This window comes from Suillus plorans, assembly GCF_016647745.1.
Source record: "Suillus plorans strain S12 chromosome Unknown HD556scaffold_2, whole genome shotgun sequence".
NCBI classification, from domain to species: domain Eukaryota; kingdom Fungi; phylum Basidiomycota; class Agaricomycetes; order Boletales; family Suillaceae; genus Suillus; species Suillus plorans.
In genome coordinates, this window is record NW_024537386.1 from 249,630 (window position 1) to 265,300 (window position 15,671).

Here is a 15,671-nt window from a genome sequence, read left to right on the forward strand (position 1 = left end):
TATCGAGATCTGCACTGCAATGATACTCATAGGGTGAGGGAAACAATATACTTTTGGGCACATTGACAGGCCTAGGGACGCACATAATGCGTAGCCATGCAAGGTGTCAAAGATCACCGGTACTTAACCGAGAACAGATAACAATCAGATGGAACAGCATATATCCAACCCTTACCAATCACCATCGAATCCAACAAATCCTGTGCAGGCGGTCAGTTACAAACAGTCATCAAGTTTTATAACAAGCATACCTGTGAGTAAAAACACAGGGAAATACCTCTTCTTTTCCAGTTGTGCACACCAATTCCATGCGCTGGTCAAACGGCCGTCGATACAGCTTCCCGCGTCAAAGAAGTTATCGGCTCCAGAACCATCGAAGCCATGCTGGAAGAAATCGCACAGGATCTCGCGCATACAATTATCTATCGAGCCGAAGTCATCCTCGATGTAGGAGCGTAGCGCAGGCTTTTCCGCAAGGCTGGGTATCTGTGAGAGGGTATTACAGATAGGCAGTAGGATCCGGTAGATCTGGGAATATTTATCTGTACGAAGCATGTATAAATTAAGACGCGGGCGGCGCTGTGATAGTAAAACGTACCGATGAACATGAGTGCGTTGGGCACATTATGGTCGCCCATGTGGATGGCGGACGAACCAATCCAGGTTCCCACGCTTTGTTGCGCACGGTGTAGGATCGTGTGCATCATACGGAAGGTTTTGGGAGCTGCTTGCACACGATTTAGCCCTTGGCCGGTATCCCTCAGCCGGTAAGGTACGTTCTCCGCAAGTAAGTCCTGTTCAGCGAGCGACCATAACCGGAACATGTCTGTCGAACAGAATTAACATGACAAATAATAACACCTTCAGAGACTAACCATGCAGGATTTCCCGCCATAAGGTAAGACTCTGTAGGACATACGCGTATTGTTTTGCATGATCGTGACTAAGTCTTGCGCCCTGCTTGCCACTTCGTATTGCCAAGCTAGACTTGTTGTCTTTTGCTTGCGTTGGATGGAAGTATTGCTTCAAGTACGTGATCATCTTTTCGCAGGGATCTCGGTTCGTCCGCAAGAAAGCGTGATTATCGCCGATGCTGTATATGCATTGACGAACTTGGTCCTGATTTAACCCCGAGCGCTGGTATTTCGAAGCGAGCGTCTCAATCGCGCGCTCCTTATTTTTGATATCCCGCTGGACTTCTCTTTTTGAGCGTCCTTCAGAATAGATTTCCTGCGTGGCAACTATGATGAGATCATCTCGCAACATGTCGAGAGCATCTTTTTCTTCAAGAACGGTGTACACAGACACAATGGGTTTGACGCAAGAAAAGCTGAGCATGTCTCGAACGTCTGGGGACTGGCTGTCCTATGGAGAGCAGTGTTTGCATAGACAGAGACTGTGAAGTTCAGAGCTTACCTGTAACAAATAGATCAACTTTCCATACGTCGTGCGCATTTTATCTGGGTTCATGATTTTATGTCTCCGACCGAGCTCAAAGATAGTCTGGTAGAAGTCCGCATTGGACTGAAAATCGCGATCAGTGAACAATTCTTGGCCCTGCTTGTAGTCTGCGGCAAGGACGAGTCCTGATAGAATCGCACACAGCTCGCGAATCTGATGCACGATACGCTTCGGCTTCGAAAGTCCAAAGCCCAGGGTGTCGATCTTATCTGTGTACTCGGATACCTGAAGTGCAGCGTCGAGGAGGCGTAGGTACTTGCGCTCGCCGTACGTGAGTCGAAGAGGGATGTATTTCGAACGGTCGACGAACCACTCGCCGACTTTGGATCCAATTGTAGGTTGGGCGCCTAGTAACTGGGTAGAGACGGGCGCCTTGGATGCTTCGATTGATATACGGTCGAGTTCTTCATCAGAGTCATCCATATCAACATCGTTTTCTTGCTGAGTACAGAAGTAAGTGTCGGATCCACCACAGTCAAGCCGAAAAATTCGTACCTCCCCATTTTTCTTGACATCCTCCGCCACACCATTTTGCACCGACCTGGACTTGGCGCTACTTGGGATTGGCTTTGCAATGTGCTTCTTTCTTGACCCCTTCCGGTGCTGCGCCGCAAAGCACACCTCACAGTAATTATCTGCGCATGTATCGCACACAACTTGAGCAGGCTGATCTATATAGGCGGTAAGTTCGACCCCATCCATACGATAACTTCCTATCAAACACACACCTTCGCATTCCATGCAAAACCCGTCCGCAGCAGGCCTCACAGCTGATTCTTCGTCCCATCCATGACCGGGTTCGGTAGCATCGCCTGAATCTTTTTCCTTGAGTCGTGGGTGTTCAACTGCTTCATGGTTCGTGCCGAGGATGTTTTCTAGGGTGAAATTGCCACTCGTGGATCCATCTGGTCGTAAGGTAGGTTCTATAGAGGCTGATGATGTGTTTATGGCCATTATTTCTAGGGATATGACATCTATCTGTTCAAGGTTTGCACGAGAAACGGTGAGAAGCGAGTAAGGGACGCGTGTATGAGGGGAATTCTGCTGCCAGTGTGACACGCCTGACCGTCCTGACGTAAGGCGAGCGTGTAAATATCTCAAAAAGTTGAGCAAACGCTCTAATATTATGTAATATTAATCCGCGAACATACTTATGATACAAATGGGTGGTGCAGCGGAATGGAAATCATACATGATGAATGAACGAATGTGGGGTGATGACAAGGAAACCGATGTTTCACAAGTTCCCAAGCGTACGGCGCCAAATCATATCGACAATACCCTTGGTTTGTTCTATCCGTTTGCCAGCCCGCTCCTCATCCGCTACTTGTTCATCGCAATCCTCTCTTTCCAATGCGCTGTGGTCCACATCTGTTAAATGCGATCGAGGCGGATCGGGGGAATTGATTGCCGGTATATGAGACGTTTGGAACTCAAGTGGAGATGGCGGAGAACGCTTATACTTGTGCCGAGAGCGGGAGCTATGAGACGACAAACTTCCAACACTTGGAGGATAATCGTGCGGCACCAGAGAAGACGTGGAGTGTGGTATCGATGATGGAGAGGCGGTTTCGCTGTATTTTCCCTTGGACTCTTCAGATACAACTATCGTCTCTGCGTCATCTCCAGTTGACATCCTTGTGTAAGGGAGTCGAGGATTCTCTATATCGCAATGAGCATCGTCCTCGCCGTCTTCTGGCGCACGAAAGAGCGGTTCTCGATCATGCATATCAGACATACGGGGTGAATTGGTGAGAAATTCGACTGAGCTTGAAGAGGCTTTAACAATGGAATCGATGAGCCAGAATTGAAGGATGTTCATGATGATAGGGAAGAGACCCATGACGCTACGAAGGCATGATAAGACCATTATAACCATGAAGAAAGGACAACGCACAATATAATTTGAAAGGCATCGCCGTTACCGATAGCAGTCCAACTAAGCAACCAGTCCCCCACTTTCGATATCCCTGGCCACACTGTAAACAACCCTACAACGAGCATTTTCATCGTCGTCAACGCAACAACGTAGACTGCGGCTTGACGCGCCCAATACGACATTGACGGCGGGGAACCATATTGTCCCGACTCGTAACCTTTGAGGCGGAATCTCTTTGCGAAGAGGTATGTGAGACCATGGTGCACGACGTATATTATAGCAACACCTATGAAAAAGGTGAGCATTGAAGGTAAGAGTGAGATCCATTGATATTCACCAAGAGTGGTATCGATGAGAACATTGAGAAAGTAGTAAGTACAGGCATTGCCGGCATTATGATGTGAGCCAAGGTTAGAAATCAGAACGTTGACGCCGTGTACAAACATCTGTCCAACAATTTGCTTGGATACATCAAAGAGCCTGTGTGATTGTAGAAAGTTTCAGTGGTCTCCTACATCGCTGTAAGCCACGAGGACGAACCATATTCTCCAAGGTCGTTTCTGTGGTTCACGATGCCTCTTATACACAAGTGAAAGTATTACGAGGACACCCATGAGCGCCTGGACAACCTGATGGATGATGTGACATTGTGAACCTCTCCTGTGCGGTGTTCTATGAAAGAGTTTTGACCTACCAAAGCAGTCGGACCAAGCAATTGACATGAACGTCGATCCAGCGGAAAATCATTGTCGATAATACGTGCAACAGAGAACATGGCTGGTTGAAAAGGAAGACTGCGGCTGCTCGCAAGTGTGCGAACTTCTTGGACGTGCCAGTGATGGCAGCTCAAGTCATCTCCTCTCCTTCTCAGCTGGTATGCCCTATTTTGGTAACTTCACTTTGGTGAGAACAAGATTTCGGTTCGTAATAATAAGCTTCACATGTATGAAACAACTGGGACTCCGCTTGAGCATATAATTTACTAGGTAGCTACAATACTTGTGGGCATCTCCATGCACTCGTTGTTTTTTTAGGTATAATTAATACTTTAGGCCGTATAATTCGAGGTCATATGTTTGTGCTGCAGCATCGACAGGTTGAGCATTTCAAATGCGTTTGTTTGCTGCGGGGATGGGTTTAATATTGATTACTATTTGGCAAGAGCTTTAGAATTTAACAAACACAAACAACCTTCTACCGTTTGCGGCTGCGGCCACGACTGGGTTAATATTTGGATTCACTACAACTACCATATAATGTCCTTTTTCTCCAGATCTTCCCAACCATCGCCTTCCCCGTCATACTCAAGTGTTCCTCGTGAATCTGTTCCAAGGCCCATGGCACGTAACCTTCCTCCACAGACACAATACAACGACCCTTCTCAGTCTCTCTTCGAGAAAAGATCATACGATCGCAAGCCCCCTCCGTCACGTTCTGGTCCTGGAATGAGGTATGTCTGAATTACCCTACACGTCTACTCATGCTAAATACACTTATAGCTACGCAGTAGTTACTATGCCAAACGAGGGTCTTGCTCTCAGGAACTGCTTGGTTGTTTGCCCCTCGGACTTTCCAAATGGTGCGCAGGTTTTGGTACGCAAGATAGATCGTGATTCCGTGCAAAGGGAATACCCCTTTACAACATGGTTAGTACAGCATCCTCTACCTGATTCAAGTCATGTTAAACATGATTTAGCCATGACGCTTCTGGAACAATCAGACCGGGCACAGTCGCCATCGGACTCACGCAGCGCCAATGGATAGGTGTATCTCTGTCAGGCGACGACGTCACCATTGACACGATCCCTCAAGCACCCCCATTTCTTGAATCCATCGATATTCAAGTCGGCTTTATACGAAATCGCAATGAAAACCAAGAGCCTTACTCTGCAGATGAGATCTCGCGCAACTTCGTCAAGATCTTCAATAGTGTTGTCTTCGCCCCGGGCGAGATACTCATTTTCGACTTCAAAGGAGAGAAGCTCAAAATGACTGTTGCATCTATAAGCGTGGTAGAGCTCCCGAATCAGCAGAACAACTCCCGCCTCGGAAAACAACCACACATGGAGATGGGTGTCGTGATGGACAGGACTGACGTCACCATCATGAAGGCAAGTGATAGTATGATTAAGATTAAATCGAGTGCGAAAAAGTGAGTCTTATAACCTCAGGATTAGGCTCCACTTATTATTCATGTCTAGGGCTGCGTCGAATGCTATCATCGCACCCAATTTCAAATTCGAAGAGATGGGTATCGGTGGTCTTGACGAGGAATTCGGTGCTATCTTCCGTCGTGCGTTTGCGTCACGCGTATTCCCTCCAGCGCTCGTCGAGAAGCTTGGAATTCAGCATGTCAAGGGTAAGTTTTCATTAAAAACACTAATTGAAAAACGTTTAATGTCATATATGAAAGGTATTCTTCTCCACGGTCCACCAGGAACTGGTAAAACCCTCATAGCCCGTCAGATTGGAAAAATGCTGAATGCTCGGGAGCCCAAAATTGTCAATGGTCCTGAGATTCTAAACAAGTACGTTGGTGCATCAGAGGAGAATGTCCGGAAGCTTTTCGAGGATGCTGAGAAAGAGGTTAGTTATGGCTTCTGTTCCCGCTTACGCATTTGTGCTGAAACAATGAACAGTACAAGGAAAAGGGAGACGAGAGTGGCCTTCATATTATCATCTTCGACGAACTGGATGCTATCTTCAAACAACGTGGTTCTACGAACAGTGGAACAGGCGTCGGTGACAGCGTGGTCAACCAGCTTTTGTCAAAGGTAATGTACAGTATTTCCTTGCTAGCTCAATCTCTCACTCCTCTCAGATGGATGGTATCGATCAATTGAACAACATACTCGTCATCGGCATGACAAATCGTATCGACATGATTGACGAGGCCTTGCTGCGTCCCGGACGTCTTGAAGTACATATGGAAATTTCCCTACCGGATGAGCATGGACGATTTCAGATCCTGCGCATTCACACTGCTAAAATGCGGACCAATAATGTGATGGACGCTGATGTTGACCTGGGTGAACTCGCTGCCATGATGAAGAACTATTCGGGCGCAGAGATCGAGGGCTTCGTGAAGAGTGCAACCAGTTTTGCCTTCAATCGCCATGTCAAGGTTGGCACCATGGCAGGCATTTCGGAGGACGTCGACAAGCTTAGAGTCAATCATGGTGATTTCCTCAAGGCACTTGAGGAAATCAAGCCAGCGTATGGTGTGTCGGAAGAGGAACTGACGGATGTTATTGTGAATGGGATCATTCATCATGACCCAATTGTTGAGGTATGCTAAGCGTCTTCACTATATGTTGTACTGATGTTTTTCAGGAAATCCTCGATAAAGGCAAGCTATTTGTCAACCAGGTTGCCAGGTCAACACGGACACCGCGTGTTAGTATCCTGCTCCACGGACCCCCTTCGTCAGGAAAAACTGTGCTGGCTGCATCCATTGCTTGGGCTTCCCAATTCCCGTTCATCAAGCTCATTTCACCTGATCGCATGGTTGGATTTTCGGAAGCCCAGAAAATACAGTTCATCACCAGAACATTTACCGACAGCTATAAGAGTCCACTGAGTGTTATCGTCGTTGACAACCTTGAACGACTGCTAGGTGGGATCTTTCATAAAGCTGTATCCATTACACTGACTTTAACCGGCAGAGTGGACATCGCTCGGCAGCAGGTTCTCGAATCCTGTTTTGCAGACGCTTCTTGTCCTTATTGCTCGCAAACCACCCAAAGTTCGCATTTCTGTCAGATATATGTGAAGTGTGTCTAATCCCATGTCCTCAGGACAAACGTCTACTCGTGATAGCAACAACCTCGCTGCGTCCCCTTCTCACAGAGCTTGGCCTGTCTGATGTGTTCGATTCTGAGTTGCGCGTACCTCCGATTTCCAACCTTTCGTCACTCGAACGAGTCCTACGCGAAGTGCAGCTCTTCTCTTCAGAAGAAGAGCTCCGACAAACAATGCGCATGCTTGCAGATGCAGGGTTTGCTATTGACCTCAACGCGGAGGAGGATGCGGCCTTGCATTTGCAAGTTGGCATCAAGAAGCTTTTGAGCATCATCGAGATGGCGAGGCAGGAACCCGAGAGGGCTGGAGAGAGACTCGTGAGCGCGATCATCAACCTAAATTCGTAGATTCTGGTCGCATACCTGTTGGATCGATATCATTTGTAGAGTACATACAATCTGGACATCATACGCATCACTTTTAAACGCTTGGCCAGGAAAGGTATTACATGCCCGATATGGTATGCTCCTCAAAGATGGGGGAAGTTCAACATGACTTCCAGCTGGCTCCGGCACATCCACGATCACCTACATCCGTATCTTGACTACTAGTACTGACAGCGACGACAAAGAGTCACTATCATGACTTCCGTTGAGATTATCAAGGACCCAGCTCAACCAACTCGCTTGCCACGATCAGCCTCTAATCCCAAACCAAAGGGGATCCTCAAGAACGCAGTTCCACAACAACCAGGGTCACAATCGCAGTAAGCCTCCGCGCAGATACTAATCAGTGTCCTTGTTAATCTCCTTGAGTGTGTAGTAGCTTGCAATGGGACGAAGAGAATCTCGCGTTGACTGAGATCCAGAAAGACAGTCTTATGAAGATTACGGAACCCAAGACGCCATACGTACGGTATAACGCTGAGACAGACCAAGTGGAGGGCGGTATGGTCCCTTTTATCCATCATTCATTACTTGTAATCTAAAACTGTATATAACAGATATCCCATCGCTTGACCTAGGCGGGCGCGTGCCCTCTCCAATGGAATATTTGTCGTCCTCTCCACGATCGGTATCACCGACAGGCGCAGATACATCAAGGCGGTCTTCTCGCAGAACCTCTCTTAGCAGCGCGGGGCGCGCTTCATCTGGAAGGTCAGCTAGTACTGGATCTAGCAGGAGCACGAGCTTCAATCTCCCGAATGAGGCTAAAGCGGAGATAAGAGCTGTGCAAGGCAGCCCAGGCGAAGAAGTCGAGACAGATGAGGAGATGGATGAGGAATGTGCGTCGCTTTCATAATTTCTCAATGCGAGAGATAGATTTATTTGCTGGTACAGCTGCTGCTAAGCATGCAGCTTTCGTACGAGCTAGAGGACGCCACTATTCCAATGAAGCAGAGGCGATGAAGGTGAGTAGTTGTTGTCAAGTATTTGGATTATACTCAGCAGAAACTACACAGCGGGCGGCGAAGATGGCGGATGAAGAAGAAGAAGAAGGACCTGAGGACTCGGTCTTAGCACTTGCGGACGGTGCCGAGGATGTTGCAGTGAACGGCGTTCACGGTAAATGACAGGAGGACATAGGACGACATATGCATATGCTCTGCGTGGTTTCTGGATGGAGTAGATGTGGAGATGCTCACGAACTTTGAATTCTTCCACAGGTATATATTGTAATTTTTACCAGAATATTATCAGTCTTGAGTCCATTCGGTTGTACCCTACTACTGACACTATTCTGTGGAGGGGAATTTCAAGAATCGGGCCCATTGACCTTCAATGATATTGAGCCAGCGATGGGCCAGCGATGACCTTGAGCTTTGAGGTCTGTTTACATAAGGGCTGCGACTTTCCAAAATAATCATTTCGACCACGTGGTTATCAATGATCGACGAGATGATCGCAAAGTCGTCGCAAAGCAGGTAAATTTTAGACAGCTCGTTTTAACGGCGGAACAAAATCGACCACATCTACCCTCCACATCGTTAGAATGGCCCCAGATGCTGCTGGAAAAGGTGTTCTCCTCAAAGTCGACCCTATCGCGGAGGCTTTCCGCGCTGAAGTTAAGGATGGACTTGCAGCCTTGCGGCATCGTACACCGACGCTTATCGGAATCTTGGCAACTAACGCGTCTCCGAGTAGGTTCTATGCTGACTTCACGAGGAAGCAATGTGAGGGGCTTGGAGTGAGGTTTATTCTCAAGGAGGTGGGGAGTGCGGTGAAGCAGAATGAAGGAGAGGAAGCGAGGTCAGATGGGGACGGTGTGGAGGAGGTAATAATTGAGGCTAATGAGGATGATAACGTTGATGGTATTATGGTGAGTTCAACGCGAGGTCTCATTGGAACACTTGTTGATTATTACAAAGGTGTATTATCCAATATTTGGAGGCCAGCAGGTGCGCACCGGGGAGCACGAATTAGCAAGTCACTTTAAATTGATTAAATAATTTCGTAGGATCATTATCTGCAGCAGGTACTGTGGTTATATCCTCATGATGTACCTGTGCGAATATCTAAGTGTACTGTCCTAGATTGTCTCACCACTGAAGGATGTGGAAGGTCTTCATTCGAAATTTCACTATAATCTGTACCACAAGTACGTCCACATCTCCCCTGACACTATCAGGTTATTATTAACTCAAAATAATCATCAGCATCCGTTTCATCACACCTGCCTCGCTTGCATCTACTATTCCGTCTTCAAAAGTCACCCAGCCAATAATAGACGATATCCCTCCACCCGGAACAGTCAAATCCATCATCCCTTGCACTCCCCTTGGCGTTGTCAAATGCCTTGAGTATATTGGAGTGTATAACAACATCCTTACATATGGCGATCGCGCTTACGGAAAGACTGTGACCGTAATCAATCGGTAAGGCTCCGGTGCAGTCAGTTTCTAAGGAATGTCGCCTAGAATATCGCACAGATCAGAAGTTGTAGGACGCCCTCTCGCCGCACTCCTTGCGAATGACGGCGCGAGAGTGTTTTCCGCCGATATTGATTCTATCCAGGTAGCTCACCACCTACCTTTCTTTTCTTTCTACTTCGCTTATTTGCTTCGAAGGAATATACAAAGCGGCCTCGTTTCTCAAACCCGACTTCTGCTCGACAATACCTCCCACACCATACTTCGCACCTGTGCACGCTCTCACTCAAAGAATGTCTTGCGATCTCAGACGTCGTTATCAGTGCTGTGCCCAGCGCCTCATACAAGGTCAAGACAGAATGGTTAAAAGAAGGATGTATATGTGTCAACGTCGCAGCAGACAAGAATTTCGAAAAGGATGTAAGAGATAAGGTGCGTTTCAGCAGATTCTCAGATTGTTCCTCATAAGCTGTCTATGTCCGAACGGCCACTAATATGTTGTATGCAGGCATCTATATACATCCCAGCAGTCGGCAAAGTGACTATTTTGATGCTCCTTCGGAATTTGTGCGTCCGATCTTGTATTGTGTTTTATTTCCTTTGTCACACCATGGTTTCCCGCACTGGTGTCAACGTTCAGCCACCACTGGTGCACTGTCACACATTCATTCTGTGCCCGTGTCTTCTTATTCTTAATCCTCTCGCAAGGGGTTTTCTGTGTTCAATTTCACATCGTAACGACTTATGTGTATGTTTTACTTTGCTGCGAGCTCTGTGCTTATTATGTTTAGGCTGCGTCTTTCACACTACAACGATGTGTCGGCACCGAGTGGGAGCGAAGACATCATACCCGCTCAATAAAAGAGGAATCGTGTCGGTGCCGCAGGTGGAAAGGAAATAATTAGAGGATAAGATCTAACTCAGAAGCAGGAAGTCACGTAGAATCTAGCACAATGCATTACAATTGCCATTGCCCGGATATATACACCATTAGTTGAGATTATCACTGCAGCATGGGAATTTATGTATATGTTGTGCAGATTGCGTTCCTCCCCTGATGGCTAAAGAAAACCTCCTTACGTAAAGATACTGAACAATGCGAAGGGGTGCACGATACTACCCGAAGTGAGCATCGGCTGGGTTTGTGGCATGTAGTGGATTCTGGTCCATCCTCGGGAAGGAGGGCGTGACAGGCGTTGAGACGCCTGAGGCATCGCCTGTAAGGAAACGAACGCGTTGTCTGTGAAGCTGAAGTAAAGTGGTCATGTTTGGATATTCATTAATTTGGACGCAAGGGGAATTGAGTGGGAAGTCAGGTGGTTGTGACGTGGACGACGTACCTGAGGGAGTTTTGGGATGATGGCAAGTACGATGAGAGCGGTGAGATTGATAGCGAATAGCCAAGGATTGTAATTCGTGTAGTGTGTCGAAGCCAGGAAACTGGCACGCATGTCGTGAGTGAAATACGGTGTATCACAAGCACAAGACGTACAGTAATATAGGTGCAGTAAATAACCACTTTTTAGATGGTGTATATTGCGCGCCGTCATCAATTTGCTCCCAGAGAGTGAGATCGTCATATGCGCCGCCGTGGAGCTCGTTGTCGAAGGGAATGCCGGTAACCCAGTGGAACATGAGATACGAGAGCTGCGGAGATGCGTGGCATGTCAAATATAACGCAGAACAAACCGAAGGATGAATGGAGCGTACATTGAGGTATATAAGGTTAACGAGTGTCCAGCTGATTTGTTGCGTCATACCAGGTATAGTATCGATAATGATCTTTCCCATGAAGACCAAAACGACGTGTATGAGCCATGCACCTGAGCAGGTGGTTTAGTGGAATAATCACATTACTTGAGTAGTGTTATGCACCCTTTGCATTCACCCAGTTAGCATTGATATTGAGGTATGCGCTACGGTCCAAAAGTTCCTCTGTACGCCCACCGACTTCTTCGACCTTGACGATGCTCCCGCTTCGCCGACGACCTTTGATATCAGCCGGAACAGATACCGTAAGATGTAGTAACTTTGGTGAAGGGCGCGACATTGATTGCGACGATGGCGAAACGCTGATGCGTTGGTTGGGAACGAAGGAGGATGGCCGCAGTCTTGACCGAATATTAAATTCATGAGCGCTGACCAAATAGTAACATACAAAGCGTAGCACCTCCAGGTCGTCGGCGGGGGCCAATTCGACAGTTCTGCGTAGCTCTACAAGTACTTCTACAATCCTTGTGCACACAAAGGACCGTTCAAAAGCTTTACTGTATAAATAATGGATTATTAGGAGGTAAGCATTACAATCTGGCGCTTAAGTATTCTGGACTCTTAGCACTAAAAATTCAAGTTTGTCTCGATACAGAAAGGGCCTCATGAATTCGGAGACTCCAGAGGAACAGCATGATATACCTGCCACTAGCATGTGTTCAATTAATGAAATCAAGTCCCTTACCTCCCTCTACGTCACACCGCTTCCCCCGTTCTGATACATCCTTCCGGGAGAATGACAATTGATAAATAACTGGGCCCAGGAAAGTTAATATGAAGGACGTTCTCCCTCATGTATCTGGATTCCCTCTGTAAGCTTTGCGGAATTTCTTCACTCCAGCCCAAGATTCTACTCAGCATGACTAGCGCCTGCAATCGCGCCTCTACATGTTGACGTCGTTCGATACAGCCCCATCGCCTTTTTCAGTTCTCCTCGTATTGTCAAGATGTGATCTCCGACTTTGCTGCTGCGGATGCAAGAAAGTCGAGTGCTCTCTAGTCGGCTCAGCTTTTCACAGCCTGGCCTGGTGTAATTGTAATATTATATTCGAGGCTTGAATGCGCTCACTTCATCAGAGATATTTCAGAGACCAAGAGCTTCCATGAGTCTTCAAGCTGTTGCACGTTCTACACACTCACCCACCATGTAAGCATTGTACTCGTTTCTGACGCAACAGCTATACATTTCTTTTCGGGTGAACTACTGGACCTCAGTGATATAACTTATGCAGCGAACGCAGGACTGATACCAGGAAACCATCATCAGGAAAACCCTCCCATGTAAACTTAGATAAAGCTGTTCGGATTAGATCTTTTTTCGTGCAACTAATACATATTAGACATATTAGATGGGCTAGACATCCTAGCCAGACTTTATTGCTGATTTTTAATTAGCCATACCTTGCTGCTATTTAGAACAATTAGCCATACCTTGCTGTCATTTAAAACAATTTGACGTGTCCTAGTAGACACCTAGGAAAGCCTTTACGTGCCCTAGGAAACACTAATAGGAAGACTTTCACACTTCGAGTACATGAAAAAATTAATATCATTAAAATCGGGTATCAGGCTGATGCAGTAATGTACGACTCATATGAGCAAAACAAGCACGAGAAAACATAGCGAGTGGTGAGATATAGCAAGCAGTGGGGTATCGAAGATTAAATCCTATGTCCTGCAAAATATGGCACAGTGTCAGTGAGGTATTCTACTCGTCATCCATTCCCTCAAGGTCCTAGAATGCTAGATTGGTATCTTTGTCATAGACTCCAATTGTGTCACAACGGAAATGCCTGTAAGCAACAGTAAGTCAGCAACGTGTATACCAAATTGGATGTGGACTTACTGGACCTCCTCATAAATATCGGCCATCATTTTGTGAAACTTGACAGGAGCCGTCCTTCGGATTCTCTCCAACAACGCCACATGGTATGTATAGATATCACAGAATTGGTTACCAGTGAACTTGAAATCTTCACCTGCCTTGTTCTTCTTTGCAACGAGAACAGTGTGGATCTAACAACAAAGAAGTGAGTCAATGAACAGATGAGTGTGAACACAAACTTACAGCTGTGCTGACCATGGCCAACATGGGGATAGGGATCTCTGGTCGACCAGTTTTGTTCTCCGCAATGTCAAGAAAGTGCTGAGCAAACTGCAAACCAACTGACTTTGTGTTTTTGAAGAATGTCTCGTATAGAGTGTCGACTATGGGCTGCCCTTGATATGGCTTCTGTCGTTTTGGAGAAGGAAGACCCTCAGCCTTGATGCGAGGTGTCAGTGGGATGTCAAATTCTTGTGCGAAAAAACTAACATCAAATGTCTGTGGAAAAATGTAGGAATGACCCGCAAGGAGACAGTCAATGATAGCATTGCAGTTACGGCCAAGTCGAAAGTAGCCTGGGGCATATTTATAGGCGACGTCCTTGATTTCAGTGCGGAAGAGGCTTGCACGAGCATCAATCTATAGCAGGTGTCAATATTAAATCAAAGTAAGACAGATTACTTACTAGATTGGCGAGTGCCGACAAATACTCATCATCAACATGCATCCATTTCTCAATTGGTGCTGTCTTGTGGTGCTTCGCAGCCTGAAGTAAGATTTCCCGTGCATATGAGTTCTTGGCCACAATTTCAGGGTACCCGTGCTTGAAGGCAATGTATGCCTTGACCTCGAGGATACCATGATGGATCACCTTGCGAAGCTCCATGTTCTGGTCCATAAGTCGCACTGACCCAGTCTTTGTGTAGACAAGATCAGCCATCACATCAGCATGTGGGGGCACATCGGGCTCAGGTTTGATATCGAGGATGGAAAGGTCTTCCTCGTCTTCCTTGACTTGTACTGCGGAGGAGGGTGTATTGCTCTTGCTACTGTGTTTGAGAGGCTGCGGTCCAAAGGATGACCTCATCATTGGAGAGTCCCACATGGGGATCTATTGAGCGAATTTTGGTTTCAGTAGACTTGGAATACAAATGAACAAGATATATTCTTACTTTGGCGGTATGTTTCTTTTCTTTCGCACTCCAAGGCCTGTATTGTGAGCCCCATACAGGTGGTGGAGGTGTTGGTGACTCGGACGGAGTATTTCTGGTCTTCCGAGGTCTGCCAGACTTACTCTTTGCAGGCTTTTTCTGGCGGTCTGCCTGCGTATTGACAATTGCGGGAACCTTGAAAGTTCATGCAGATTACTTAAGCTTATTGAATGCAGTGCGACTCACCTCTTCAAACAGAGCTTTTGCGATGCTCTCAACTGGCTCTGATCCTGAGTCCGACATTTCAATTTCAGAGCTGGAAGCTCTATCAGAGACACCCTGCTTGCTAGCAGTGTCTGAATCAATATCTGACGGTTCAACACTGACATGAGCTATAACTTTCAACCATTAGTAAGAGTGTCACGTGACAACACACAATGCTGACCCCTCTTCTTTTTGAACCACTGAGGTTGGCTAACCTCCACGTTGTCCTCAGAGTCTGATGCGAGAGGTGGTGGCCGCTCTAATCTTTCTGTGAGCAAGTTTGGCTTTTGTGTGGGCACTGATACTTACTGCAGCTTTTGCTTTTTACAGTTCTGAGGGGAGGTTCTGGCGTCCTTGCTTTCATTCCACCACCTGCATCCATCATGGCGGGTCATCACTACAGGTGAGTTACTGCTAATCACGACTTACTTTTGACTGACTTGACCCGTTTTGGAATAGGTGCAATATCGTCAGTGGGTGAGTGTTCATGGTTGCGTGCCCGTTTGTTTCGGTGGAGTGGTCCCCAAACTGCCACACAGTTTCATTGTGAGTATGAATTTGTGTGGTGACAATGTGCTTACCTGGATTGTCTAGAGCCTGATCTTTTGCCTTGCGTCGTACTTGAACCAAGTGAGTTTTAACTTTGTTGTCATGAAAAATTTCTTACGCCGTGGATGCAAGTCCATTGAAGGGAAATTAAGGTCAGAAGGA

At 46.8% G+C, this 15,671-nt stretch overlaps 7 protein-coding genes across 7 annotated transcripts; 3 read left to right on the forward strand and 4 right to left on the reverse strand.

The window, feature by feature from the left end:
* Positions 1–29: 29 nt before the first annotated feature.
* HD556DRAFT_308396 (uncharacterized protein) lies at positions 30–2,550 on the reverse strand. The gene is made up of 7 exons (XM_041310222.1): positions 2,190–2,550; positions 1,957–2,132; positions 1,417–1,902; positions 876–1,365; positions 599–826; positions 252–542; positions 30–200 (listed from the first exon to the last, which is right to left on the reverse strand). The coding sequence occupies exons 1-7, from the start codon at positions 2,413–2,415 to the stop codon at positions 172–174; spliced, it is 1,926 nt and encodes a 641-aa protein (XP_041166821.1). The 5' UTR covers positions 2,416–2,550; the 3' UTR covers positions 30–171.
* On the reverse strand, positions 2,550–4,226 carry HD556DRAFT_1321444 (vacuolar membrane protein-domain-containing protein). The gene is made up of 5 exons (XM_041301345.1): positions 4,035–4,226; positions 3,881–3,969; positions 3,678–3,820; positions 3,359–3,626; positions 2,550–3,308 (listed from the first exon to the last, which is right to left on the reverse strand). The coding sequence occupies exons 1-5, from the start codon at positions 4,113–4,115 to the stop codon at positions 2,699–2,701; spliced, it is 1,191 nt and encodes a 396-aa protein (XP_041166822.1). The 5' UTR covers positions 4,116–4,226; the 3' UTR covers positions 2,550–2,698.
* Positions 4,227–4,530: 304 nt separating this feature from the next.
* On the forward strand, positions 4,531–7,566 carry HD556DRAFT_1321446 (P-loop containing nucleoside triphosphate hydrolase protein). Its single transcript, XM_041301346.1, has 10 exons — positions 4,531–4,790; positions 4,840–4,986; positions 5,037–5,492; positions 5,542–5,699; positions 5,754–5,926; positions 5,980–6,114; positions 6,162–6,629; positions 6,674–6,956; positions 7,006–7,085; positions 7,138–7,566. Exons 1-10 carry the CDS (start codon positions 4,597–4,599, stop codon positions 7,486–7,488), a joined length of 2,445 nt encoding a protein of 814 aa, XP_041166823.1. The 5' UTR covers positions 4,531–4,596; the 3' UTR covers positions 7,489–7,566.
* Positions 7,567–7,578: 12 nt separating this feature from the next.
* On the forward strand, positions 7,579–8,885 carry HD556DRAFT_1321450 (uncharacterized protein). Its single transcript, XM_041301347.1, has 5 exons — positions 7,579–7,847; positions 7,904–8,028; positions 8,085–8,366; positions 8,422–8,492; positions 8,544–8,885. The coding sequence occupies exons 1-5, from the start codon at positions 7,723–7,725 to the stop codon at positions 8,652–8,654; spliced, it is 714 nt and encodes a 237-aa protein (XP_041166824.1). The 5' UTR covers positions 7,579–7,722; the 3' UTR covers positions 8,655–8,885.
* An 80-nt stretch (positions 8,886–8,965) lies between these two features.
* HD556DRAFT_1321453 (NAD(P)-binding protein) lies at positions 8,966–10,912 on the forward strand. Its single transcript, XM_041301348.1, has 9 exons — positions 8,966–9,400; positions 9,450–9,479; positions 9,539–9,556; positions 9,615–9,679; positions 9,738–9,956; positions 10,011–10,095; positions 10,149–10,382; positions 10,459–10,517; positions 10,742–10,912. Exons 1-9 carry the CDS (start codon positions 9,074–9,076, stop codon positions 10,809–10,811), a joined length of 1,107 nt encoding a protein of 368 aa, XP_041166825.1. The 5' UTR covers positions 8,966–9,073; the 3' UTR covers positions 10,812–10,912.
* Positions 10,913–12,088, reverse strand: HD556DRAFT_1321459 (ORMDL family-domain-containing protein). Its single transcript, XM_041301349.1, has 5 exons — positions 11,826–12,088; positions 11,661–11,773; positions 11,443–11,597; positions 11,291–11,390; positions 10,913–11,198 (listed from the first exon to the last, which is right to left on the reverse strand). Exons 1-5 carry the CDS (start codon positions 11,998–12,000, stop codon positions 11,067–11,069), a joined length of 675 nt encoding a protein of 224 aa, XP_041166826.1. The 5' UTR covers positions 12,001–12,088; the 3' UTR covers positions 10,913–11,066.
* A 1,299-nt stretch (positions 12,089–13,387) lies between these two features.
* Positions 13,388–15,646, reverse strand: HD556DRAFT_1468435 (uncharacterized protein; the record flags this gene model as incomplete). The annotated part of the gene is made up of 12 exons (XM_041308406.1): positions 13,388–13,513; positions 13,567–13,736; positions 13,789–13,983; positions 14,035–14,184; positions 14,231–14,656; positions 14,718–14,891; positions 14,943–15,088; positions 15,142–15,219; positions 15,270–15,332; positions 15,390–15,488; positions 15,542–15,580; positions 15,628–15,646. The coding sequence occupies 12 exons, from the start codon at positions 15,644–15,646 to the stop codon at positions 13,456–13,458; spliced, it is 1,617 nt and encodes a 538-aa protein (XP_041166827.1). The 3' UTR covers positions 13,388–13,455.
* Positions 15,647–15,671: the final 25 nt, after the last annotated feature.

Bases quoted from the DNA above. Each gene is read 5' to 3' on its own strand.
- HD556DRAFT_1321444 (XM_041301345.1), bottom strand. From the start codon at position 4,115: ATGTTCTCTGTTGCACGTATTATCGACAATGATTTTCCGCTGGATCGA. The intron at 3,970-4,034 runs GTAGGTCAAAAC...ATCATCCATCAG, and splicing joins TGCTTGGTCCGACTGCTTTG to GTTGTCCAGGCGCTCATGGG. The intron at 3,309-3,358 runs GTGCGTTGTCCT...ATGCCTTCGTAG, and splicing joins GATGCCTTTCAAATTATATT to CGTCATGGGTCTCTTCCCTA.
- HD556DRAFT_308396 (XM_041310222.1), bottom strand. From the start codon at position 2,415: ATGGCCATAAACACATCATCAGCCTCTATAGAACCTACCTTACGACCA. The intron at 1,903-1,956 runs GTACGAATTTTT...TTCTGTACTCAG, and splicing joins ATGTCAAGAAAAATGGGGAG to CAAGAAAACGATGTTGATAT. The intron at 201-251 runs GTATGCTTGTTA...CCGCCTGCACAG, and splicing joins CCCTGTGTTTTTACTCACAG to GATTTGTTGGATTCGATGGT.
- HD556DRAFT_1321446 (XM_041301346.1), top strand. From the start codon at position 4,597: ATGTCCTTTTTCTCCAGATCTTCCCAACCATCGCCTTCCCCGTCATAC. The intron at 4,791-4,839 runs GTATGTCTGAAT...ATACACTTATAG, and splicing joins CGTTCTGGTCCTGGAATGAG to CTACGCAGTAGTTACTATGC. The intron at 5,493-5,541 runs GTGAGTCTTATA...ATTCATGTCTAG, and splicing joins ATTAAATCGAGTGCGAAAAA to GGCTGCGTCGAATGCTATCA.
- HD556DRAFT_1321459 (XM_041301349.1), bottom strand. From the start codon at position 12,000: ATGTCGCGCCCTTCACCAAAGTTACTACATCTTACGGTATCTGTTCCG. The intron at 11,774-11,825 runs GTGCATAACACT...CCACCTGCTCAG, and splicing joins TAACTGGGTGAATGCAAAGG to GTGCATGGCTCATACACGTC. The intron at 11,391-11,442 runs GTACGTCTTGTG...CATGCGTGCCAG, and splicing joins TTTACTGCACCTATATTACT to TTTCCTGGCTTCGACACACT.
- HD556DRAFT_1321453 (XM_041301348.1), top strand. From the start codon at position 9,074: ATGGCCCCAGATGCTGCTGGAAAAGGTGTTCTCCTCAAAGTCGACCCT. The intron at 9,401-9,449 runs GTGAGTTCAACG...ATTATTACAAAG, and splicing joins ATAACGTTGATGGTATTATG to GTGTATTATCCAATATTTGG. The intron at 10,096-10,148 runs GTAGCTCACCAC...TTTGCTTCGAAG, and splicing joins CCGATATTGATTCTATCCAG to GAATATACAAAGCGGCCTCG.
- HD556DRAFT_1321450 (XM_041301347.1), top strand. From the start codon at position 7,723: ATGACTTCCGTTGAGATTATCAAGGACCCAGCTCAACCAACTCGCTTG. The intron at 7,848-7,903 runs GTAAGCCTCCGC...TTGAGTGTGTAG, and splicing joins CAACCAGGGTCACAATCGCA to TAGCTTGCAATGGGACGAAG. The intron at 8,029-8,084 runs GTATGGTCCCTT...TGTATATAACAG, and splicing joins GACAGACCAAGTGGAGGGCG to ATATCCCATCGCTTGACCTA.